The following is a 26,061-nucleotide window of genomic DNA, read 5'->3' as shown; positions in this document are numbered from 1 at the left end:
GCCCTCTTTCTAATCAATAATAATAATAATAAGAACAGAGTAAAAAAAAACAGTAGAAAAATTGGAACAATATATTATATATATATATATATATATATATACTTTAATGGGTGAAGTCTAGTGCTTGTTTGTTTGTGACGCCACTCAATGGGCCATCAAGTGAGCATTCATAGTGTAAGAGTGCATTATTCAATGATGGATGAATGAAAACTGAGATGAAAGGCCAAACGAACGCACATACGGAGGAGGACATCCATCAATACGGATGAGGCCGTTGCGAGCATCATCCACACAAGGATTTTCATTTATCCAAAATACTTCATCCACTCATCCGCACGAGGCTCCAACAAGCTGCCAGGTCACCCACCCAACTGGCGCAGTCAGAAAGGAGTCCCAAAATGGATGAATAAATGCTGACGCCATAGTGAATGAATTCAGGGATGAAAGCGACGGAGGGGGGCGTTCAAAAGGCCCCGCGGGGACGGTACCGGGCGGGCCCCAAGCTTCGCTAATCAGCAGCAGGCAGGGCGGGGGTGCGGTCGGGGCTGCTTCCGTGACACTGAGGTTGCTCTGATTTTTCTGCGTGGTGAGGCTGTTGCGGATGCTGCATCGTCGTTTTGCTCGATTCTGCACACTACCCATAACTCCTAATTGTCGTAGTCCACTTTGGACGCGTGCGGTGATAAGTGCGGCGGATGCGACTCGCAGCGACCATGACCACCGCCGCCGCGCAGAGAGCTTCGCAGCAGGGTCTCGCGGGAGGAGAAGAGCTCAACGCAGGCCCAGCGTTGAGAGTGGTAGACACAGTGGGTTAGTTGATTTCGAGTGCAGCAGATGGTGGAGCTTAAAGGACAGCCTTGTTGTGTGAGCGTTGGGGTGAGGAGGATATGAGGCGCAGGGAGAGTGGGGTTTGTTAAGGGGATAACACTTAGATCGCCCTTGCACGGGAGAGGGATCCGATGCAATGGGTCAGTGTTATGGTAAATATGTCGGACCTGAAGGGGACGATTTCAACAATGGTGATGAATTCTCGGCGTCTAAGACTCCTATCTCGAAACATGGATCTCGCAGGAACAGCAACCGGGCCAGCTTCAACAACGGAGGAGCGTCGCCCATGAGACAGAAGACGCCGTTCGGTAGTAGTCACCCGTCTCCGCGGCATCCGTCAGCTAGTCCGCTACCTCCTTACGCTAGCTCCCCCGCGCCTTCGACCCCGCGTCGTTTTTTTAAGCGGCCATTTCCTCCCCCTTCTCCCGCTAAACATATCCAGTCGTCACTTGTGAAGCGGCATGGGGCGAAGCCGAAGGAGGCAGGGGCGACACTGGAGTCGGTGGATAATGAGAAGCCGTTGGACAAACATTTCGGGTACCCGAAAAACTTCACGAACAAGTATGAGCTTGGGCACGAAGTGGGTCGGGGTCATTTCGGGCACACATGTTATGCGAAAATAAAGAAGGGTGACCACAAGGGGCAACCGGTCGCAGTGAAGATAATTTCGAAGGCGAAGGTATGGGGTGGGTGTCTGCTGTCGTCATGGGCGTGCTTATTGTTGTGCGCACTAGCTGAAATTTGCCCAGAGGGTGGTTTTTTGTATGGGGATTGAACCAAGGGTGCGAATGTGGCTGCAGCCAACCGGAATGGCTTGTTTGCCCACACAGATTCGTGGAGCATTGACAGAAGAGTGGAATTGAGCGGAGTGTAGTGGTCGGTAGGGCAATGCAGGTTTTAAGGGATGAGAGTCTGAATGTGCTCTAGCAATCGACGCAGTTATGAGGACGTCAGCCGTGGATTGAGCTGTGAACTGACCTCGTGCAGCGGGAGAATGTGTGTGACAAGAAGTATCCACACTGATTAGCGGTTGGTAATGCATATGGTGCACATAGGTTGTTTTTAAGTGTTTGATTTGACCTGTCTTGTGAGTTCAGTGGGACTGGAAGATGTTGAGACTTCGTTGGAAAAATGCTGTGCCAGATGACAACTGCCATTGCCATCGAGGACGTGCGACGAGAAGTGAAGATCCTGAAGGCTCTGACGGGACATCACAACTTGGTCCGGTTCTATGATGCTCGCGAGGACGCTCTGAACGTATACATTGTGATGGAGTAAGCAACGGTGCTGTTGGGCGGATTTGATTCTAGCATAGCTGTTTCTGATCGGCAGAGGCTACACTGGTGTAACGAATCCGGATTCTTCAATTGACGCTGCGACTGACATCAATTGATTTGTGTTGTATTTCACATGTCTGACATAGCCCTTCTTAGTATGACATCTGCCGAACCTTTCACGCAGGTTATGCGAAGGAGGTGAACTCTTGGATCGTATTTTGACGCGGTAAGAATTTAGCATGTGATGAGCGGTTTTTCAGGTGGTTTGGATGTTTTCCCTTGTTTTATGGGTGCTTCGCATGGTGTGGTAACAAATAGAAAAGTATGTTCGTATGTTTGACTCTATTTAGTCAGTTACCGCTGTTGCATTTACTTTTTACTGGAGTAAGCTGAGCATTGTATGCCGCATTTTTCGAGGCTACTGTATTTGATATGAATGGCTGAGGAGGTTTTTGCCACGGTAGGTTTGGTGTAGTTTTCGTCTCACTCGTTGCTCTTGTACCTCTATCTGGTCTGGACGTGCTTGTGCAGGGGTGGAAGGTATACGGAGGACGACGCCAAGATTGTCGTGCAACAGATTTTAAGCATTGTCGCATTCTGTCACCTGCAAGGTGTTGTTCACCGCGATTTGAAGCCTGAGGTGCGGGCATCCCACCCATCAGAGTCATCAAAGAGACCTGCCTTTCTCAAGGAGTCAGGGTTCTAATTTTTTAGTGAGCTCGTAATGTAGTATGTACTTATGCTAACGTCTTAGCGAAGTGGTTTCAATTCGACCAAAACACTGTTACTATGCCGAGAAGCGTTCCAAAATGATTTTTTGAAAATCCATAAACCTAATGGTCAAATTATCAAAGTTTCCTAGATTCTGCTTATTTATCAGAATTCGAGATTTGAATTTTGTAATTCCTTGTAGTAATCTCACGACTTTGAGGTGTTTTTCGTTTGTCCCCAACAGTGTAGTCTTGTCTGACACTTCTCTTCGAATGATTTTATCGGACAGAATTTTCTTTTTACTACGAAGGATGAATATGCGCAACTTAAAGCCATTGATTTTGGATTATCAGATTTTATCAAGCCTGGTGAGTTACTTTGCATATGGCTGCAATCTCTGTGGTGTGTATTGCGTATCAACCATGAATGCCAAAAATCATTCACATGTTTTCTACGTCCCAAGGTGCGATTGGTGACTAGTACCGTGAGGGAGTGAATTTTGTGACCAGATCATTATTTGATGGTACTTGTACTTGGTTTTGAATAATAGACTAGGTTCGGATGTTGTGAACTGAGACTAGTTTTGGCTTGTGTGCGGCAGCTATAATGCTAACGTCTTTGTTTGTTTAGGTTGTCCATATGCAGAGACTGGAACACTCTTTATAATCTGTTTTAGTTGGATCGCAGATGAAAGACTGAATGACATTGTAGGTAGTGCATACTATGTAGCGCCCGAGGTATTGCACAGGTCATATTCCATGGAAGCTGATGTATGGAGCATTGGAGTAATCACGTACATTTTATTATGTGGTAGCCGGCCGTTTTGGGCGCGGACAGAGTCTGGTATCTTTCGGGCAGTATTGCGAGCTGACCCAAGCTTTGACGAGGCTCCCTGGCCTTCAGTCTCGCCTGAAGCCAAGGATTTCGTGAAGCGACTACTCAACAAAGATAGTCGGAAACGCATGACTGCTGCACAAGCCCTAAGTATGTTTTTACTCCCATACATTCACCACCTATTCATTCCTCTTATACTATAATATGCCACTGTGGGTTTTACTTCGCAGTACCTTAAATCTTGGAAATTGTAGGCAGCGCAGAGTTGTCACTAAGTTTTTTGTGGGAGGTTGCAGCCCATCCATGGATTCGAAGTGACAAGGTGGAGATCCCCCTGGATATCATAGTGTACAGACTGGTGAGAGCTTATCTTCGTGCAACTTCCATGAGGCGGGCTGCCTTAAAGGTTGGTGGCAGGAAAATTATCCTTCCCCTAATATTCTTGGTTTAGTTAGTTGAAGAAGATGGAATTACAAATGTTCTGGACTCTAACCAGCGATGGAGTAGTTTCAGTTTCAATTAGTCATCGATGTATTTATGAGTTGGTAGAAGAACATGTAATGATCTGTATAGCGCTCTTGATTTTGTCATCAGGCACTGTCAAAGACCCTTACAGAAGATGAATTGTCGTACCTTCAAACTCAATTTTCGTTGCTGGAGCCCAATAAAAGTGGTCGTATTTCATATGATAATTTTAAACAGGTGGGTACACGTACTTTAGTATCTTTGACATTTGACTCACTCAATGTCTTGTTTTTCTTTTTTGTTTCTGTTTTATGTTTCATTTTCCTCAGCATTGACTGCTTGCAAGGTGTAGTTTCTTTTGATGGTGATGATCTTGTACATCGTAAGTGTACTCAGTGTTAACTATGCGTTCAATCTATCTACATTGTGCGAAGGTGTTCTTTTGACCTACTGCTCTGACTTATGTGGGCTGGTCATGCTTGCACAGGCATTAATGAAAAATTCAACCGAAGCTATGAAGGAGGCACGAGTGTTTGATATTTTGAACTCGGTAAGTTGTTCATCAGTTTATATCCTCGAGGCTTCATGTGTGTTATCTCAACTGGGGCGTGTCGAACAAGCTGTCATGACTCGTACGCTTTTGTTCAACTGTCTTGTTCATAGTTTCTACATGAATATGCTTCTTTTCTCATGCAGTTAATCTCACAGCTACTTAATTTTGCCTTACCTATTGATCTTTTAAATGTGTCCTTGTGTTTGTGTGGCTCCTTGGTGCATTTTGGTGGAAGTGCTGATCCATTGTTGTGTCTACAGATGGATGCGCTTTCGTTGAAGAAGATGGATTTCTCAGAGTTTTGTGCAGCGGCCATAAGTGTGCACCAGTTAGAAGGGACAGACCGTTGGGAACAACATGCTCGTGCTGCTTTCGATATATTTGAAAAGGAAGGAAACCGTTCTATTTCTGTAGAAGAACTTGCTCGCGTAAGAATCTCTCTTCTATTCATTGTACATCGTCCTTCCGTCCTTCTTTGATGTGTTGGTGAGCTTATTTTTCGTCACATCACCCCTTCTGCACCACAGTTTGCCAGTCATTTGAGTAGACTATGCTGTTTTCATACAACCCAATTGTGTGTGTGTGTGTGTGTTTTTTTTTTTTTTTTTTTTTTTCCCCTTTTCTTTTCAATCTGTCACTTTTTTAGTAGCTTGTGTAGCTGATTTACTTCCCTTCTGATCACAATACAGGAGGTAGGACTAGCGCCGAATGTACCTGCACAAGTATTCCATGAATGGTTGAGGCACTCAGATGGCAGGCTAAGTTTTGTTGGATTCACCAAGTTGCTGCACGGAATAACCACCCGTACCAATAGGAATCATCACTAGTGATTCTTTCTTATTTTTTACTTTTTAATCATCCTATTATCGGAGGTCAAACTGTCCAAGCACGGTGACTTGGGGCTGTCGACCACAGTCTGCATCTGCCGTGTTTGATTATGATTGTGGTCGTTTGAATTGATTTCACCTCTGAAGCATGGACAACAAGATGCATCATCCAGTTCAATGGGTGTGGTGGAAGCCATCTGACACCCTCGGTGGGTGTATCGATAGATATGTCACTGCTTGTCAACGTTGCCCTGTCTACGTAGCTCTGGGCTGCCATTCAAGCAGTCGGTGTGGTAAAATTTATTGTCTGCAGTCACTTTTAGGGACCCTGTGCCACCTCTCTTACGGATTATATTCATTGATTTAGGCAGTAATCAGGCACACATTCAGTGCTCTGTAGTTGGGAGATCCTCATAATGCTGCAATTTGTGGTTCAGGAAGCAGGTAGATAGGCAGACTGAGCTTATGTGGAGAAGGCGACACTGGAAAGGGATTTATCTGATAACTATGGGGTTGTGGAAATTCAGAGCGCAGCAGCAAGATGTCTCTCTTCAAGCTGTTATTGCCTTGAAGCTTTGTAATTTATTCATGTGCTGTTTCAGCAATGCAGTCGCACGAACGCTAGGATTTCGTTCGAAGACATTCTCTGGTTGTATTTTTGTATCAATAAGCTGTTTGATAATTTGCAATGACCAATTCAGAACTGTCAGATGTGTGTCTGGTTGTTTTACATCAACCTGATTGAACATCATTTTGCTCTCTATGATATGCCTGCTCGTGTTTGTCACCAATTCGCTTACCATTGAAAAATGTACATAGACGAGATCGTTTAGTGCGTGCTACACTACGACTAGCTGCGTATATTATTTGTTAAGAAATAGTAGCTATACAAGGTATGTTAAAATACTTAAGGAAAGTTAGAACGATATGTCTATTCATCATAACTTCAGCTATCAGAGGTATACACATCAAATTAGGAAACTTAAATAAAAGTCCTACCAATTTCTGTATAATCCCACCTACGAGAGTTCTATTTGTTCTTGCAACATAGAGTGGGTACTTAGCATTGAACGAGATTCAATGAAATAAGTACATTAAGCCCATCACACGATGCTCACGAATACGGTTGTTGGCGGAGTACATGACTCTTGTTGATTATTGATGGCCAGGAAACATACAATCATAAAAAAGATGGCAAAGACAACACATTGCTACATATTAAGAAAGTTACACCATCTTCGTCGCCATGTTTTCGCCCAATATTCCAGAATGTAAACAGATGGAGATGTAGCTAGAATGTTGAGCCGTTCCAGCCCATATCAGATCTCTGCAAGTCACATCACAAGGTTGAACCACATTTCAAGAAAGTTCGTTTCAAAATGACTTCTGAAATTAATTTGATTACACATGACAAGTACTATCTACCAGAAAAATTGCCTAATCTGGAAGCGACAGTTATGTAGAATGAAAGGGTCACCTAACGGCTTCTGAATTCCATGCAGGGTAACAGAAAACAAGATCACCTTTTATGATTCCAGGTATTCAAATTCAACAGAGGTACGGACCATACCTTGACATCAAAAAACTTGATGTAGAACCTGTTGGATGGGACAGACAGTTTGGTCTTCAGGATATCTGAAATGGCGGCACTCAGACGCTTATTTGTATCCGGACCGACGCCGCCGATAGATATAAGCTCCCCGTAAGCAGCTGGCTCTTCAGTACCTCCAAAACTCATTGGAATGCCGCCACGCAAAGATATCAAGACATACTGAAAAGTACGATGTCAGCTGCAAATCAGAAGAGTTCGAAAAAGGTAGCGTGTATTGTACTAAGACAGATACGCTTCAAGCACATTCTAAACAGAGGCAAGTTCCACAGCAGTGCTAATTGGATTATGATGATGCACGATTCAGACGATTCATACTGAGTGACGAGGGAACATATCTTCTACGTCCGAGAGAGCCTATTCCTTACAGGATACCAACTGCAGTTTATGCGTCCTCTTTGCTTGTCCAACAAACTCTCTCCAAGATTCACATTGGAGAAATATGACAATTAACCATGACAGTAGCGTATAGATAAGAGGAGAAGATACTTAAAGGATATCGGATAAAGGGTCACAATAGATCCACTTCAGACACGATTAACGAACCAGGCAGTGCTAAGAAGATTCTTTACAAATGTGAGAAGCCCCTCCAGACTCTAGCCATGACCACAAAAGTTCCCTTCCTTAAAACTCGAAATACTTTGCTCTTGTGAGAAAAAAGGCGAACCTCAAAATGGGAAGTACAACCAATAAGGCACAACCCTTAACCAAACGGCTCAAACAGCACGACAAATCGCGTCAACAGAGCATCAAACTATGTAATCGCCACACTCACAGCTCAATCCACCACAACAAAACTAACTCAACAACAGGCATGCGCGTACCGACTCAGGCTTGCTGAGAATTTGCGCCACGGCCTTGCTAGCATCCTTGAGTATATCGGAGGTGACAACACCGTCCAAAGGTACGTTAGTCTGGATGTTCAGCGTCGGCATTGCAACCAAACACAAACCAACGCCAAATCCTTCCTACAACTCGCTGCCAATGCCTCAAATGCACCTGGTAAAGCTCTCCACCGAGGTTTCCAGAATCGGGCAAATACAATCAGCGACAGAAACTGCAAAAACCTGTTGCAGAGATATGCTCCTCCGAGAGCGGCAATGGCTGCAATACGTTCACAAATTGAGTAAGCAAACAAAACAAAGCTTACTCGCGACAGTGTCCGGGGTTTGTGTGGCAGGGATTGTGAACCCAAGCCGAAGATTTCGACACACACTTACATACACAATATCGATGCCGCAATCAAGCTCGAGGTTAGACCGATCGGAAGGGTGGATTTCACTAACTCTCCTCCTTCACAACTCTGCGTCGATTGAATCTACGAGAACGCAGAAGTGCTTTCCATAGCGTCTTCCTCTAGAGGCGAGAGAAGAGTCAGTGGCAGGAATTCATTCCAGGTTATATCTTCGTTCGCACCGTGGAGTTGTTAGCGACTCTTGCTTTTTTCGGAGTTAGCTTTTGCTTTCCCACTCGAAGTCTCGTTCGATGTCTCGAAAGTGTCAGAAGTTTGGAAGGTGTGAAAAGGGCAGTTCATTGCTCTGTTCATCCTGAGGAAGGCGTTGGATGAGAGTGGATTCTACATTCGTTCGAAGGGTTTCAGGCGGATATCGTGATAATGCTTGGAAGAATTTGTGTTGCATGATTCCACAATTATAACCCTTATTCATGTAAGGATGGAGGAAGAAAAAAAAAAATCATAAAAAGATTAGTACTTATTGTGGGTTCTTTCATAAAAATGTAAATTTAATTTAATTAATAATTTAATTAGGATAGAAACAATACCAAGGGGAACAAACAAGTCTTCTTATTGGTCAACAAGCTACACATGATTTTGAGTCACATGCTTTTGAGTGACATTGTGATGAAGTTGAACCCTAAAATTTAAAGATTTTTTTTGGAGTGTTTATTTCTTATTTTTTATTGATTTTTATTTTGATGGAAGATATAACAATGTATTTTATAATACATTACCTTTGGAGGTAGATTTATTATGAGTTCCTAATTATGTTCAAAGATCTTGCGCATGAATGAATGTTTTTTTAACATGGCATGAAGGTTAGTGATTGACTAAATTAAGTTTTATTGGCCATTTCAATGTTGGACATTTTTCCAACAAATTTTTATGATGATCCAATCTTGGAGAAGAATTTGTTCATTAAAATTACAGTTTTCAAACTGGTGGAACTTTTCTTATACTTGATGTTGTCTTAGTTGCTAGATGTTAAAATTATTATTTTTATCAAGATTTTTGTTTGTTTACCTATTAAATTTTTATTATTAAAATTCTATAATTCTATAATTTTAGATTTTTATTATTGTTATATTTTTATCAGCACCACACTAAAAAGAAAAAAATATAAAAAAAGAAATGATAGCAAAAAAACAATGGTGCTAAATAAATATGCAATGTTTAAAATATTTTTTCTTTTCTTTTCTTTATACTTTGTAAATAAAACCCCATATAATAATGGTGATAAGTCTATGTATAATATACATACTTTTTGATTGGGTTGAGTCACCACAATAATAGTAATAAAGATATTCTTAACAACAAAATATGTAAAGTTGTTTAGATGAATAAAAAGCTAAACTACTATTGTATGTTAGGTTGTAATATAGGAATTAAAATTGTAAATTGTTATTTGATTCATTATTAAAATTCACTTTTATGCATCCATAATTGTCTTGTGTTGAAGCATAATCACGAAAATTGTGTATATAAAGTAAACTATTATATTTACTTGTATTAAAAGAACTTTTTACTTCTTTGCTAATAGAACACAATATCTAAATTGCAAATGTTCACGGATTAAAAAAAAAAAAAAATTTGGATTTTAGAGATAGATTATTTGCCTACATTGTTTGTAGCTTACCTTAGTGTGATCACCATGATAGAAGCTCAAGTGCATAGATATGAGTAAATGTAAATATATTCTTTATATTCTTAGATGATTGGAGTCATTTTCATAGTGTAAGTAATTTATTGCAAGAAGTGCAATGAATTAGGCCAATTAATATTATTCTACACTTAAAGTTCGCTACTTTTTAGACACCTACATGGCCACTTTGGCAAGTGCAAATAGAGTTCAACCAGCAACATGGATAACGTAGATGCATGCAAGAGAATATTGTGGCGGAACATATTTTCTCTACTTGATAAACGTGAAAGTGTCAAAAATAGAGGGCTCCAATTTGCGTTGCATCTTGAGTGCTACAAGTGGAGGCTCCTGCACTATCCTAACAGTCATCCATACTATCCAGTCTAGACTTGTAGAGGTCTGCCTGAAACAAAAGGACACTTGGAATCTTGAAACGTATTCATGCACATTTCAAATGCATGAATTCAGGACTTCTCGTCAAGAGTGATTTCAATGGTGCACCAGCGCTCATCAACAAGAGATGTTGCAGGCTTGCAGTAGCTAATCAGATCTAGTCATGCAGCCCAGAAGCTGCTCACACAATGCTCGCAGTTGGGGGGAAGAATCCATGTTAGCAACCGTAGCCACTGCTCGCTGGGCATCTTCAATGTAGGGAGCAATCTTTTCAAGAACGCTATCTTCGCTTGCTAAGAGTGAGGCCAGCAGCCTAGTACCTGCGGTTCTCTCCTGTACATCCATTGACAATTGAACACAATATTCAACCCTATGGTAAGGATAAGCGGGACAACTTGAGTTGGTATCCTACACATTCAATATATGGTGTGAGTCTCCTGCATTAAATGGCACTGTAATATAACAGATCTAAGAGTTTTCATACAGAATCATAACATTCAAAACCTGATGGGAAATCACCTCTATTGAGAAACGGCCTCCTATAGTGGAGATGGAGAGATTGAGGAGATCAGCTGCAAATGGAACTATAGCCAGTCCTTTGAGATGATAAACAGAAGTGAAAAGGACTTGAAAACACGCTCCCCGTAGTTTTGAAGCTGAGCTCGTCTGTGCTCAGGTGTTTGAATAAGAATGACGCAAAACATCGTTCAACATCTCTAGATTTGTTAACTATCACTCATTACGTCCGTATCCAATGAGATGATAGATTGTCCATTCAAAAATCTAAATGAGAATTACTTCACCCAGACTAAGGATATAAAGGCTACATAATCAGCAATTTTTATATCTTTTAAGAGCACTGTTTTGAGAAGACAAGAAGCTTAAAACCCAGCGTTTGCAAGCCCCTCCCACCGAATTAGCTTGTTTAATATCAAAATAGTTCCGCCAAATAATTCCAAGTGATGAGATAGTTACCTGGATAAAATTCATGATTGGCGGTATTACAGCCTGAGCATATGCAGGTCTCGCACTTGCAGAGATCTTTTGAGCACTGCTGATCAGGACATTGGCCATGCACACACGATAAACCTCAGGAGCCAGCTGGACATCTCCACGCCCTGAAAAGTAGATATGAGACAAGTTTCAAACACCACTTTGGTATCAAAGAACCACAACTGGAGTTAACTTGTCACAATGTATATTTGGAATTGGATGCGTGGGGAATGTTGTTGTGTGATCTTGGAAATAGTACTTTACCTTTCTCAACTTCTGATAATCCAAGTGTAGCTGAAATTGGAGGGAAAGGCTGACTGCCTAGAACACACTGGACTACTGAACAGAGTATTTCCCACCTTTTCTGAGACTCTTGTTTTCCTGTTTCAAACTTGTAAGATTTAGAGACGCCATCAAAAGGTCGCATGAAAAATTATGATGAATCTATTCATATGTGTCGGCACAATCTTTGTGCTAACACAATAAGCTAATGGATGCTACAAAATGAATAAAATTGACATCTACAAAAGGGGCAGTTCCGGACCATTTGCATGACTTCTCCATTCCCCTTCTGGAATCTCTTCAATGAGTTTCTTCATTTTCTGGTCGCTTTGAACAGGCTTGGATGGTAATTGGGAGACTAAACCTAAAGTCCCAACTTCTGCACATATCATTGCTGCATAGCAGTCAATGCATCCGTGTTGTGTCTTAGATATTTCCTTTGCGCCTGCATGTCATTGGAAGTAACCTGTCAAACAATGGTTCCACTCACTTCTACCATTGTTGAAGAGGCATATAACCTGAATTTAATGAACCCCTAAACATAATTCTGTCGATAAAAAAAACTAAGGTTACTGGCTCAACTGACGCTTTACATAAAAGAAAGAACTGACCAGAATCAAAATCATAAAGAGTACAGTAGCAAGGAGGGTGGACAACATACTTTTCAGAGAATTTAGAGACCATAATATGATACTTGATAATGATTTTCGAACCTGTGCCAACAAAGGGTGCTCCAAAGTCTCTTTGCCCCTAATCTGCATCATAAATCAAGTTGAGTAGCAATACCGGTTGATAGAACTATGAACCGTCAAACAGTTTGTTCCTGAAAAGCCAAATACTGAATAATGGGAAGTAATTGAGCCAACTGTGACTCGAGGACTATCTCTTGACAAAGAACTAACCATTAGGGAGGTACAAAGGGAAAATAGACAAGCCTTGGCCGTCACAGTATTCACATTGTGGGCTGCTTCCTCTAGTGCTGCAGAGACTGCTGATAACATAGCCTGCCCAATATACACAGGTCAGTGAATAGTTGGGATGCGTGTACACATTGGTATTCTTCTGTGTTTGGCTCTAGAAAGAAAAGTTTTAATAAAGTATTTTGATTTGCAGTCAGGGTTCAACACAGACCATGCATAGCTGAGGAAAAGGGCTCACATTAGGAAGAAGGCGACCAGTAAGTTCTGCAGCAATTTTGCGAACATCATCAAGCTCCCACACGTTGCACATCCTGACAGTGAAACAAGTTTCAGTAACCAGAACCCTGAACATGCCAACCAATCACTCGCCAACTGTTGAGACAAGAATGTGGCACGATAAAAGTCTTGAAAATATTTGAGACCAACCACATTAAACATTTATTACTCACTAGAGAAAAAATGCACCTTTCGAGCAAAAGACCGGTGATTGTTGAAATTCTCCCTTGGTCTTGACTTTCACCTGCCGAAGCATGTAAAAATAGCAATAATATTTCAAATAATCTTGATTGTAACAACTCCAGACTAACAGCAAAGGAACTGAATAGGGTTGTTCAATTGGGAGAAAATGTGATTATTCATGAGCGACTGACCTGAAATCGCTTCATCCAGCATACCACCGTACAGATCCTTCGAACTTGAATGATTAAATGCTTTCAGAGGGAGAATTCTAAGAACAAGTAGGGGACTGAGGCGCTGAAAGAGTAACTCAGCAAGTGCATCTTCGTTTTTAGAGATATTAGAGAGTACTTCCTCACTCATTCTGGCCACCACAGAAAACGGTACGTAACGTCACAAATCCGTCGTAGCAACACCCCAGAAGCAGTATGAAATGATGTATTCATGCACACAATGCGAGAAAAAAAAAAAAAAAAAAAAAAAAAGGAAGAAGAAGAAGAAGAAAAAGGTGGCTTAACCTGGGCTGATCATGCATTCGTTGATGAATCTGTGGGAAAACTAAATGGGGTAAATCAGCCAATTGGCCACTGATATGACTCAAGAATCTAGGAATCACAGGATTTGATGCCTCCTTGTACATCTTATCTAGAAGCACTTCAATCAAAAGCTCCCAGTCTTGTACCTGATATACAAATACAATACCTTAGTACCACAAGCGCTCGAGTGATGCACAAGTTAGCGATGTCATTGTATTCAGATTAATCAGGTTTTGAGTATAGAAAAATTCCAACATCACATGGCTAGCATACATCTGAGAGTTCGAACAAAATACTACCATCACCTCAGGTGGTCTATAAGCAGGCTACTCAGAATGATAGTCCACAATATGTTTACCTTTGACGCCCAAGTAGCTACTAAACCCAACACTCGATCAAGGTCCAGAGAATCTCCTCCTGCATTCAATTTGGAATCAGTTAAAAACTCATAAGCAGCCTGTGAGCAGTCCGAGAGAAAAAGGGTAGAGAGAGAAGCAAACTAATCGTTATCTTTCATTTGGTATTTTTGGAAAAAGAAAACTAGTGGTCAAAAGATCTGACATAAATTACATGTACAATACATATTAGCCAGGGAGGACAAGAAACTTTGCATATAGAAAAGCGGTACAAGGCCAGGGATAATAATTTCTTTCTTGTTAAAGTAAAGTAGTGTAAATAATTGGATTGTAGGAAAGTAAAAAAAAAAGACACAGATCCATTCGATACATGTGCATGCGACATACCCTTACTAGAGCCTCTGGTTCTGTCAGCAGAGGCAACTTCTGCCATTAAGTCCCTGCAAATCAGAGGAAACCATGCGACAACGTAAGGAATGAGATTTATTTTCAAAAAGAAGGACCCGTGCCATCATCTTATTCAAAATTTACCTCCGTCATGAAGTTGAGGGAAATGAAGCATTCAAAGTTCGCAATACAGATGCACATAACTGTCGTCAGAGTCACATGCAAATCAAAAAAACTACAGTATACAATATTTGACGCTCGTCTAGCAAATCAGTGACGCAACTGTAACCCCAAAATGAAATAGGTCTTACACCTGATACAATCAAGCAGCACAGTGACAGTACGACACTGGTCAACATGATTACATAAAACAGCTTGTACAGCTGAACTTGCTGCTGAACGCTTCCGTGCATCTGGCGAGTATACTAATCGAACTAACTGTGCCAGAGTGAAGGTAGGATCTGCATAATGCCAGGAGCCATCAGATAATCATATCAACCCTCAGAACTATGAGCTGCTAACTACACACTGAAACAATGCTCCTACTGTCTAGTCCTTTGTTCACTACTCTACACCACACAATTCACCTTAAACAAATTTACCATAGACTAAATCAGATGGTAGCACCAGATCGCCTATATTTTCAGTGTAGGTTGACAATCTACAATCCTACTAGTAAGAATACCGAGATTTAATACAGAAAAGCCTGCAACCTCAAGTAAGAATATTGTACCAAGTTTTGCAAATAGTGCAGATGCCTCCACCCGGTTAGTAAGCTCTTCATCGCCTAGACGATCAAACAGGTGAGCGGCAATTGTGCGACTGCCAGATATACAAAATGATGAGTTAATCGAACAGAATCAAGCAACCAACAATGGTGAAGGTGAAAAATATTCTAATACTTCGAATGTTGCACAGAGAAGGTGTTGCATCTTCTAGAGCAGGAGATATCCTGCACTAAAAGTCACTGCGGACAATACACAAAGCTACCGGATGTCCCACTAAGTTTTAGCATTGAACAACCTCCCACTCAAGCTGCAGATTCAGAATTTAAAGACTGAAAAAAAAAATTGAAGTACGTAAACCTGTGAAAAGACTAGAAGTTTGCATACACTATCAGAGAAATCAGAATGAAAATAGAGTCTAGGAAGAAACGAACCTCAACGGGGTGTCCACAGTATCCTTAGATTTTGTGCTAACAGCAACTAATTCAGTTAATACATCGAGTCCATTGCGCCGTTGCAATGGATCCTCTGAATCGAGTCGTGCCAAAACTTTCTCCAGTTCAGGCGATGTTGGATTTCTACATGTTAAATTAAGGGAAAAACTGCAAGCATACGAAAGTAGAGAAAAAAAACATCAACTAACTCTAATTTCGAAAAACCCTAAAGAACTTATCACTTTAGAACTGAAGAAAGTTGTTTCTTTTTCAGTTTATAAACTTGCAAACTGTACGAAATGTCGCTTAACCTCAAATTTAACCCTACAGAATCTACAATTTGAGCAGACATGAAAAATAGGAAATGAGAAACGTGGCTCTCTCAGCTAATTTTAAAAGTCTTGTGAATGAAAGAATCACTATCACCTACTGTGAAAGAAAACGAATCTAGCTATTAAGTATGGCATTAGATAGCCAAAAAAACTTTCGACACTTCTTGGATCACCAAGGAAAATAATTGACTCGCAAACACTTGCACTGTAACCATAAGACTTGTAAGAAAGTATAAGCAAGTAGTTTTTCATAGGATACGAGGCTAAGAACTCAGCCACCAAATGAACCACCGCCCTAGCTGCGGAGTCTCTGGTATCTAACATATCCATCAGAACAGGAACGATTTCTTCCATCTTCGAGTTCACACCCGAACTTCGAAACAATAACGATCGCAGAATTGCCATTGCCATATCAACCACTTCAATATTGGCCTCTCGTACCTGTTGTGGATAGAAAAAAGACGATTCGAGTCAATTAAGTCAGGCACTAAAAGACAACCAGTCACAAGAATGAAATAGGTTCAAAACCCCCAGTATGTGTCTTTTCTAGATATCTACTAGACAAATCATTACATGACTACATATTCAAACTCACTTGACCAAGTGATCTGGTCCTATTGTTGGTCAACCTACTAGATCTTGGTACGAAGGACAGGGTTTCATACTTGACTCATCAACGATTGCAGAAGATCTGGCTCAATATCCTTCAAGACTTCCTCTAAACGCCGAGGGTCAAGACGTCCAAGTGTTAGTGCGAGGCAGGTCAAAGCATACCCACGCATCTCATCAGCTCTCCGAGTCACGGTTGCATCCATCTCTTGGGCTGCTTGTGTCCAATACTGCTCAAAGAAACAAGCACTCTAAAATTATAATAATGTTCAAGCCAGGTGCTAAAGGTCCAAAATCGTTTGTTTCTATTAACGAATGCAAAACCTCTGGTACATAACGCTACCTGGAGAGCTCCAAACCAATGTTGGATAACAGGATCTGGGTTAAGGACCAAGTTACGGTCCTCCAGCAGTATCAAACTGCTATACTGACGCCAACATGCAGCCAAAACAGACACCCCAACTTGAATGCTCCCTGCATCTGCTAAAATCACCAAAACCTATGAGCATTACTTCCGCGAAATTAAGAATTAATGTGAACAGAAAGTTCATGCATCCAAAACCCATAAACAAACATTATGTAGAATCATCACGCTCTTTGACAACTTATGGTACCAACGAGACAAGAGATAGAAGTCTAAATTACCAACCAAATGCCAACTGAAGTTGTGAGTAGAAAGCTAATTGCCAATCTCAAAATCTACGTTACAGGAGAAAAGAAACAAGGACTTACCTTTAGATCGAGTTTCCAAAGATTCTCTATAATTTGCCAGATGGTTGAGTCGCATTAGCACCTGCCGAAGACCTCGTGCATGCAATGGCCGGGCTTGCTCATTCCACTGTGTCAATGTTAGAGATAAAGCTATCGATGATGAGAACGTGGATGAAGCAAAATTTGAAGAAGACGCATCAATTGTCAAAATATTAAGTTCATGCCTGTCATACCTCCTGCAGTTCAGTAACAAGCAGAATGATGTCATCCAGGCTGTCCCAAAGTGCACGCGCTCCTTGCTCCTTCAAAACATTCTCGGTTTCCCGCCCTGCATAAAGTTGATATATCAATCAATAAACGCAGACTTCAATCTACACAACTTCTTAACATGCACTCAAACACGGGGAGAAACGATGTGTTTCAAGTGAACCTGATGTACTGGCCTTCGCCTCTTCACTAATAAAGGAGACACGTCCACTTGCGTTAGAAGATCTTGAGGTAGGAGAAACAAGGACTCTTTCTTCATTCTTCTCTAGTTTGTCTGGGGTTGATTTGGTAGGTGTAACCGGAGGATCAGAGATAAGGCCCTTTGTAATCACTGTCACACAATCTGCAGCTGCCATTGTGAGGCGAGTTGGTGCCTTCTGCTTTCCTTGCTTTGAGCTGTAAATTTAAAAGACAATATGTTAGCCACGGGTAAAATTTTCTTTCTGTAGCAAGGTTAGTGTCTATTAGAATGGCAATGTGCAAAAAGAGCTACCACTTTCCTATACAATCAATTCAATAATAAGCTAAATATTCCATGTGCAAATGCAGACGCTTAAAGAAATCACAACCATGGAGGGGCAAAAACAGTAATTAGAAGAAAGTATTGTAGGCATCAGCGTTATCCATGTGAATTTCAAGCCTTGTTATATGGTGTAGTTCTCACAAGTAGCTAACTTCAAAGAACCAGCAGATCATGTACTACCCCTAAAAACGTGACCCATCTTCCGGAAATGAATGACAGGAATAACCTTTCGTTGCAAGCGATTCGGACCAGAGGATGTACACATTTGGAGAAGCACATAAGAGGTGTAACAAGTCCCGTGAGCTCCTCATCTGTCTGCCCTGATTCCATCATTTTCACAATTAACTCTTAACCGTCAGAGATGCCCAGGAAGCGCTTCAAAAATGTTCCTAGTGCAATTCAAGGATGCAAAATTTGAAGCACAATTTCATGGCAAGAACCATCCGACAATTACCAACATACCAAAATGCTGTGTCTGATGTTCAGAATTTAACACCATAAAATATGATTCGTACTAAACCAAAAAAAATGGATCAGTGTATGAATCCCATTCTTAATACACCATACTCGATTCTTAAGGTTGCATATGTTTTTAGGAATAATTTTTTGGTTTAAAAGATCGTAGATAATCCAATTCAAAATGATATCAGTAAATTAAGGGAACAGATATTTAGATACCCTTGTCTATTTTGGTACCCCTTGTGATCAAATTGATGACCTCAATAAAAATATTTTGTCATCATTGTGACCACCATGTTGGTCCTCTTGTCTTCAACTCTCGAACAACCAACTATCAACTCCGGGGTACCAAACTAGCGAAGGGGGTTCCGAAATATCCATGCCCTAAATTAACACACCTAATTGCCATAAAAATGTGATATTCTCATTACTAAATTAATTTGGAACACCGCTCTTGAAACTTAAAATTTTAAAGACTTTCATCTAAATTCACTTCAATATAATTAGAAAAGAAATGGCGTTCAGAGGTTAACATCAACCCGTATCCGTTAAATAACATCCTGTTCACCACTTCATCGATAGGAACCACGCAGAGGATACCCATCATATTATAAAGTATAACCCTACAACAAGAATAAAAATCCTTACTCACGTACTTGCTTTCCACAGGTACCAGAGTTCCAGGGTACTCACCATTTGGCGAAGAACGATACAATACAAATTCCCTCTCCACCAGTTCACGCACAAGAATACACCAACCCAGTTTAACTCGATGGTCCACTTTCAAACTTCCAACTATGGCGGCCAGGCTCGTAGCCAAAAGTAGGCCGTGTTTGGTTTCTGCAAACGTCCAGCGGAATATGCCCACGATTTTTTTCCGATTGCCCTGATCTTTCGATTTAACCATCTGCACAGACGAAGAAAATATCAACAATATCAACAAGCCTTCCACTAAGTTACACTATTTGAATTCTGACCACCGAAAAAGAAATTGCAGTGGTAATCATCATAGTCTACCAATTTTCAGTAGTATCTCAAGAGATGTACAAATCACTTTAAGTTAGCATCTTCACTTACATGCTCAAGCATAGGACAGAACATCTGCTCCAAGGATCCCCCCGAGGTAAGCCCATTTTCAACATGCCCCAGCAATGAGATCAACGCCCGCCCTACTGATCCTGCTAAATGAAACCACGATCCACATCACACTCATCAACATTCAACACGAAACTACAGAAGATAGCTCGATGGACTTTGTACGGCCAAAAACTAAAACCTAATGTCTGAAGAAGAGCAGTCTGAAGCTCGCTGTAAAAACATTACACAGCAACGTTGCGAAAAGCTCGTGGTCGATAGCGAGTATGTACCTTGTTGCGCTCGTACATCATGAGAGCATAGTGCCTTCTCTACGCTTCGCCACTCCGCATTAAATACCGCACTAAGCACGCGACCTAGAGGGGGTAGCGAAGCAACGGATTTACTCGCCTCCCAGATAAGTCGACCCTCATCCTGCTGCTGTTCGAATTCCAGCTTCGACAACATTCTTCGAGGGAACGCAGATCACCACGACTCCCGACGATCAGCTCTCTCAGTCCAGACGCATCAATCCCTCGTTTCTAATAGAGATATGCCCCGTTCTTCCTCACCATGGATAACAATTCCGTGAACTATGAACTCTCAGCAATTCTCCGCAACGATTAGCAACACAATTCCGCCTGCAGGTGCTGTCAGCAGATCAACAAAGCCATGTAGAATCAGACCTGCTCATAAATTTCCATCGCAGTTTCCAAAACAGCGAAGAAGCCTTCAAACTACTCTGGAATCACACAACAAACAGGACAATGCGCGCGAAAACTTCCACAAGCAGACCAGCTTAGAGTGATGACGTCCATCTATCCATCCATTTATTCATACATCCATATGATCATCCATATCCCATCCATCCATGAAATATTCATCCGCTAATTCGTTCATCTTGATGGACAGGGGCTGCCCGCTCCTTTTGGGCAGCCCCATTCCTTGCCCTGGTACCGAGGCTGTCTGCTGACGAGAAACCTGAAATCCATTATTTGATATAATAAAACAATGAAGACTAGAATAAAAATCTGAATGGTATTAAATTTCTAAATTTATAAATAAATATTTTTAATTTAAATTAAAAATAAATAAGTTTTAAAATATAAACGAAAAATAAATGAATGAATTACTTTTTGAACATTAAAAACAATTATTTATTTTTATAATTGTATTTCTAGTTTCCTTTTTTCAGGCTAGTCAAAGTATAAATTGTAATTTTAAAGGATTTATTTTTAATTCTGAAGGCGTGTTCTTATAGAAATCATTACACTTTTGAATCTTATTGTACATCTAAAGAGTAGAAATAGAAGTTGTTGCTTACTACAACAATCAATCAGTTTTAGTCTTTATTTATCATCTTGTGAAATTGATTAACCACCTTTTGTGATGGACCATGATAAGATTTAATGTTATTTTAATATATTAATTTGCATGAAAAAGACATTATAAACTCACTAATCCAAAATTTATGGTACAAACTGTTGAAAGAAAGTACTCTTCAAGTAGTTGCTAATGGTCAAATAGAATATATGTATTGTTAGAGATATCCCATAATGTTAGTTGCTGGTCCATAGTGCCTTAGAGTACAAGGGTAGGACTGGTCCTAAGTGATATCCCATATGGGTTGTAGCACTTGGTACCTTGATACTAGAATATAAGCAAGAGGTTGGAATGAGAAGAATTATCTCATACCACACTTGATTTGTGAAGTGCAATCTTGCTGGTCCTAACTTGCTTGTGTGGAGTTTAATTTCTATGTTTCAATAGGTTATGGGCCCACATTCTCTTACCAAGTAAGTTGTTCTTGCATTTTATTTTCTTTGTTGCTTGTTTGGTGGTTGAGATCTTATGGTATAGTATTACTAGTGTTTTGTTGAAGTCATTACTCCTGGATTTGTGAGTGTATGAGGTTAGTGCAAGACCTTGATAGTGTCTTTGTTGAAGTAGCACTAGTATTTGAGAGTTTTATGAGAAATTGAGTCATTTTGATGTGAGGGAGATGTTTGAAAGCCATAGAATTACATGACATAGCATTTCCCACCATTTAGACGTGATTTGGACTCAAAGTATGCAAAAAGTTGCAAAACAGCGAATTCTGAGTTTGTAGTTCAGCAATCTTTGAGTAGTCATATCTTTTGCATTACAACTCCAAATCAAGAGATTTTTGGACCTACTTGTAGCTTGAGATGGCATCTTTTGAGAGTGATAGCTTAAGAATGGTAGAAAAGTTTAGAGGTGACAACTTTCACCACTGGAAGGCCAAAATGGAGCTACTTTTGGCGTCATTGGATCTTTGGGAGATAGTATGTGAGGAGGAAGAGGCACCTGGATTAGAGGCAAGCATGAAGGAGCAAAAGGACTTCAAAAGACGAGAAAAGAAGGCTTTTGGTATGATTGCCACCAACTTAGATGAAACCAACTTTGCTCATGTCATTTCTTGCAAAGGAGCAGCAGATGCATGGAAGACTCTTTGCAATGTCTATGAGAGTAGGAATCTTTCCAATGTGCTATGGTCAAGGCAAAAGTTGTTCACCATGAAGATGGAAGAAGGTGAAGATCTCATGGCTCATGTAAATAAGGTAAAGGCACTTGCAAACCAACTTGCTGTTATTGACAAGCCTTTACATGAAGAGGATGTTGTGATGACATTGCTCTCAAGCCTTCCAGACTCCTATTCCTCCCTCATTGTGGCATTGGAGTCCATTTCAAGGAAAGACCTTACTTTGGACTATGTAACGGCAAGACTAGCTCATGAAGTGACCAAAAGAAAGCAAAAGGAGTCTATTGGGGAGCAATCAGCACTATTTACAAGACCAAGTAAGGCAAGTGTCCCTTCTCAACGTAATCCATCTAAAACTTGTTACGTTTGTGGAAAATCAGGCCACTTTGCTAGAAATTGTTTCAAAGCTAAGAGAGGAGAAAGAGAGAATGCCAACAATGCTTTTGATGACCATGGAGGTGAAGACTTTGCATTTATGGCAAAAGAAACTCCCTCCATGCTTGATATGAGCAAATGGATTGTGGATTCTGGATGTACCAAACACATGACTCCATACAAGTGTTCATTTAACACTTATCAACCAATTCCAGCCACCAAGGTTTGGTTAGGTGATAATGGTATGGTACAAGCCATTGGAATGGATACTATTATAGTAGAGGTGGTAGTGAAGGGCACAAGCCAGAGGATCACACTCAAGGAAGTGTTGCATGTGCCAAAGATGAAGAAGAACCTCCTTTCGGTGAGTAAACTTGTAACTCATGGATGTAGAGTGCAATTTGATATGAATGGGTGTTTTGTGAGAACCATGGAGGGCAAAGAAGTAGCAAAAGGAACTAGGGATGGAAATCTCTATATTATCAATTGCAAGAAGATCAATGGAGTGGAGGTTGCTGCATTTGCTGAATTTCCATCAAATATAGACAAGGTGGGCATTTGGCATCAAAGACTTGGGCATTTGAATGCCAAAAGCATGAAAGAGCTTCAATCTATGGTAAGTGGCTTAGACCTTGGCCATTCTACCATGAATTTTGCTTGTGAGGGATGCATTCAAGGTAAACAACATAGGACACCATTTCCTAGCAGAGTTGCATCAAGAGCAAACCAATTACTGGAGCTTGTGCATTCGGATGTTTATGGACCTATGAGGACACCATCTATGAGTGGAGCAAGGTACTTTGTCACATTTATTGATGACTTCTCAAGGAAGGTATGGATTTACATCATCAAGGCCAAGAGTGAGTGTTTTGCCAAGTTTAAGGAGTGGAAAGTAATTGTGGAGAAGCAATGTGAGCACAAGATTAAGGTGCTCAGATCGGACAATGGAGGTGAGTATTTGTCTCATCACTTTAATGAATTATTGAAACATGAAGGCATTGCAAGACAAACCTCCACTCCCTACACCCCACAATAAAATGGAGTTGCTGAAAGAGCAAATCGTACCATTGTGGAGATGGCTAGGAGTATGCTTCATGCTCAAAAACTTGGGTATGAGTATTGGGCGGAAGCTGTGGTAAATGCCATGTATACAAGAAATAGGTGTCCCACAAGTGCACTTGAAGGAATGACTCCCCAAGAAGCTTGGACTGGTAAGAAACCTTGCATATCTCACATGAGGATTTTTGGATGCATTGCATATGCCAAGGTTCCAGATAGTATGAGAGGCAAACTTGATGCAAAAGGTACAAGATGTATATTCCTTGGTTATTGTGAAGGCACCAAGGCATATAGACTCATGTGTTTAGATACCAAAAAGATCATCAAAAGTCGTGATGTAGAGTTCTTGGAGCATAAGAGTGGTAGTGAAAAGTGGGAGATGTGTCCAAGTGGGAGTAGTGGTGTGTTTGTGGACACATCTTCAACTCCAACAAACAAACAAGAAGATGAAGAAGAACATTCTCAAAGTAAAGATATAGATGAAGAAGAGCCCAACACTATGAAGAGTTGTATTCCAGCAAGATACAACAAAGACAATGAAGAGAATGAAGATGAAGAATACCAACCAAGGAGTGAGAGAAGGAACTCCATGAGCCATACAAGGCAGGAAGAGGTGCATGAAGGCTCATCTTCTTTGCATGAAAGAAGATATCCAACACGTGAAAGAAGACCACAAGGTGAATGGTGGAAGAATCACATCTTTCCACAAGTAAGTGAAGACCATGCCAATGTTGCTCTTCTTGATGATCCATTGACTTTGTGTGATGCAATGAGGTGTGGTGATGCAATGAAGTGGGAGAGTGCCATGCAAGAAGAGTACAAATCTCTTATGGACAATGCAACATGGGAGTTGACTACACTTCCACCAAATCGTTCAGCAATTGGATGTAAGTGGGTGTTTAGAACCAAAAGAGATGCTATGGGCAATATTGTGAGGTACAAGGCAAGATTGGTTGCCAAAGGCTACTCACAAGTTGCTGGAGTGGACTTTAATGAGACATTTGCACCCGTGGCCAAGTTCACCACCATTAGAACCATTGTAGCAATTGGAGCAGCAATGGACCTTGAGATGCACCAAATGGACGTCAAGACAGTATTCTTGAATGGAAAATTGGAAGAAGACATCTACATGGAGCAACCTCAAGGATTCATTGAACAAGACAAACACAACCTTGTTTGTAAGTTGAAGAAGTCATTGTATGGACTCAAACAATCACCAAGAGCATGGTACCAACGTATTGACTCATTCTTTGTGAATGAAGGTTTTGTAAGGAGTGAAGCTGACCATTCTTTGTATGTGTTGCAAGCCAAAGACTTCTTGCTGGTTGTGATTCTCTATATAGATGATTTAATCATCTTAAGCAACACAATGGTAAGATTGGTTTGGTTGAAGAAGAAATTAGAGAGAGAATTTGAGATGAGTGATTTGGGAGAGCTCCACTATTGTTTGGGTGTGGAATTCACAAGAAATAGAGTGTCAAAGACCATCACATTGAGCCAAAGCAAGTACATTGAAGAAGTGTTGAAACGATTCAACATGGGAGATTGCAAGCCCATTGGAACCCCTTTGGAGGCCAACTTGAAGTTGTTGAAGCTCACGGATGAGGAATATGCTGAAGTGGAGCATCAAATGCAAGGCATACCATACAAGGCAGCAGTAGGCTCACTCATGTATGCAATGGTGGGCACAAGGATGGATCTTGCATTTGCAGTAAGTGTGGTAAGCCAACACATGGCAAAACCAGGTCCTATGCATTGGGCAACCATCAAGAGAATCATGAAGTACTTAAAAGGCTCTTTGAACCTCAAATTATGTCTTGGAGGAGATAGTATTGCATTACATGGATATTGTGATGCGGATTGGGCTAGAGATGCAAATGATAGAAGGTCAACAACGGGCTATGTGTTCTTTGTTGGAGTGGGAGCCATATCTTGGAATTGTAAGAGACAACCAACCATTGCAAGGTCCACAATGGAGGCGGAGTACATGGCAGCAAGTCATGGAGTAATGGAGGCAATTTGGTTGAGGTTGTTATTGGAAGATATTGGACTTGTGCAATTGGAGGCCACTCCATTGAGGTGTGACAATCAAGGATGTCTTGCTTTTGCAAAGAATCCAAAGCATCATGCAAGAACCAAGCACATTGATATTCAGCATCATTTCATAAGAGAGAAGATAGAGATGGGGGTAATTGATATGATGTATTGTGAAACTAAAGACATGTTGGCTGATTTGTTGACAAAAGCCTTGGTCAGAGAAAGACACAACATGTTGAGTAAGGCATTAGAATTGATAGGTAATTGACCAATAGCAAAGTGGGAGTGTTGAAAGAAAGTACTCTTCAAGTAGTTGCTAATGGTCAAATAGAATATATGTATTGTTAGAGATATCCCATAATGTTAGTTGCTGGTCCATAGTGCCTTAAAGTACAAGGGTAGGGCTGGTCCTCGGTGATATCCCATATGGGTTGTAGCACTTGGTACCTTGATACTAGAATATAAGCAAGAGGTTGGAATGAGAAGAATTATTTCATACCACACTTGATTTGTGAAGTGCAATCTTGCTGGTCCTAACTTGCTTGTGTGGAGTTTAATTTCTATGTTTCAATACAAACATGTTTCCTGTAACCACTTCAAAAAATCCAAAACAAGAGAAAATATCTAAATTAAAAATATCCAAATAT

At 40.8% G+C, this 26,061-nt stretch overlaps 3 protein-coding genes across 7 annotated transcripts; 1 reads left to right on the top strand and 2 right to left on the bottom strand.

Annotated features, from left to right (window-relative positions):
* Positions 1–438: 438 nt before the first annotated feature.
* LOC112290374 (CDPK-related protein kinase) lies at positions 439–6,204 on the top strand. Its single transcript, XM_024536553.2, has 11 exons — positions 439–1,507; positions 1,972–2,102; positions 2,290–2,331; positions 2,637–2,745; positions 3,106–3,184; positions 3,504–3,800; positions 3,947–4,056; positions 4,245–4,352; positions 4,603–4,665; positions 4,929–5,096; positions 5,358–6,204. The coding sequence occupies exons 1-11, from the start codon at positions 965–967 to the stop codon at positions 5,493–5,495; spliced, it is 1,788 nt and encodes a 595-aa protein (XP_024392321.1). The 5' UTR covers positions 439–964; the 3' UTR covers positions 5,496–6,204.
* A 412-nt stretch (positions 6,205–6,616) lies between these two features.
* On the bottom strand, positions 6,617–8,468 carry LOC112290375 (uncharacterized). 2 transcript variants are annotated; one of them, XM_024536554.3, is made up of 4 exons: positions 8,325–8,468; positions 7,929–8,208; positions 7,066–7,266; positions 6,617–6,822 (listed from the first exon to the last, which is right to left on the bottom strand). In XM_024536554.3, the coding sequence occupies exons 2-4, from the start codon at positions 8,037–8,039 to the stop codon at positions 6,787–6,789; spliced, it is 348 nt and encodes a 115-aa protein (XP_024392322.1). In that variant the 5' UTR covers positions 8,040–8,208; positions 8,325–8,468; the 3' UTR covers positions 6,617–6,786. The 2 variants fall into 2 exon arrangements, with proteins under 2 accessions (XP_024392322.1, XP_024392323.1); XM_024536555.3 differs by having other exon boundaries at positions 7,929–8,468.
* Positions 8,469–10,232: 1,764 nt separating this feature from the next.
* On the bottom strand, positions 10,233–20,187 carry LOC112290865 (uncharacterized). 4 transcript variants are annotated; one of them, XM_024537662.3, is made up of 26 exons: positions 19,734–20,187; positions 19,444–19,544; positions 19,060–19,273; positions 18,134–18,227; positions 17,548–17,780; positions 17,351–17,445; positions 17,139–17,244; positions 16,750–16,886; positions 16,463–16,636; positions 16,057–16,238; positions 15,466–15,609; positions 15,040–15,128; positions 14,620–14,767; positions 14,307–14,359; positions 13,922–13,980; positions 13,546–13,709; positions 13,222–13,391; positions 13,037–13,091; positions 12,810–12,882; positions 12,554–12,655; positions 12,313–12,406; positions 11,914–12,096; positions 11,634–11,750; positions 11,352–11,494; positions 10,896–11,042; positions 10,233–10,709 (listed from the first exon to the last, which is right to left on the bottom strand). In XM_024537662.3, exons 1-26 carry the CDS (start codon positions 19,906–19,908, stop codon positions 10,524–10,526), a joined length of 3,438 nt encoding a protein of 1,145 aa, XP_024393430.1. In that variant the 5' UTR covers positions 19,909–20,187; the 3' UTR covers positions 10,233–10,523. The 4 variants fall into 4 exon arrangements, with proteins under 4 accessions (XP_024393430.1, XP_024393428.1, XP_024393431.1 ...); XM_024537660.3 differs by having other exon boundaries at positions 19,444–19,547; positions 19,734–20,182; XM_024537663.2 differs by lacking the exons at positions 19,444–19,544; positions 19,734–20,187 and having other exon boundaries at positions 18,134–18,222; positions 19,060–19,201.
* Between the last annotated feature and the right edge of the window lie 5,874 nt (positions 20,188–26,061).

This window comes from Physcomitrium patens, chromosome 13 (genome assembly GCF_059467195.1).
Source record: "Physcomitrium patens ecotype Gransden chromosome 13, ASM5946719v1, whole genome shotgun sequence".
Lineage (NCBI taxonomy): Eukaryota > Viridiplantae > Streptophyta > Bryopsida > Funariales > Funariaceae > Physcomitrium > Physcomitrium patens.
This window is presented reverse-complemented; position numbering and strand designations above follow the sequence as displayed.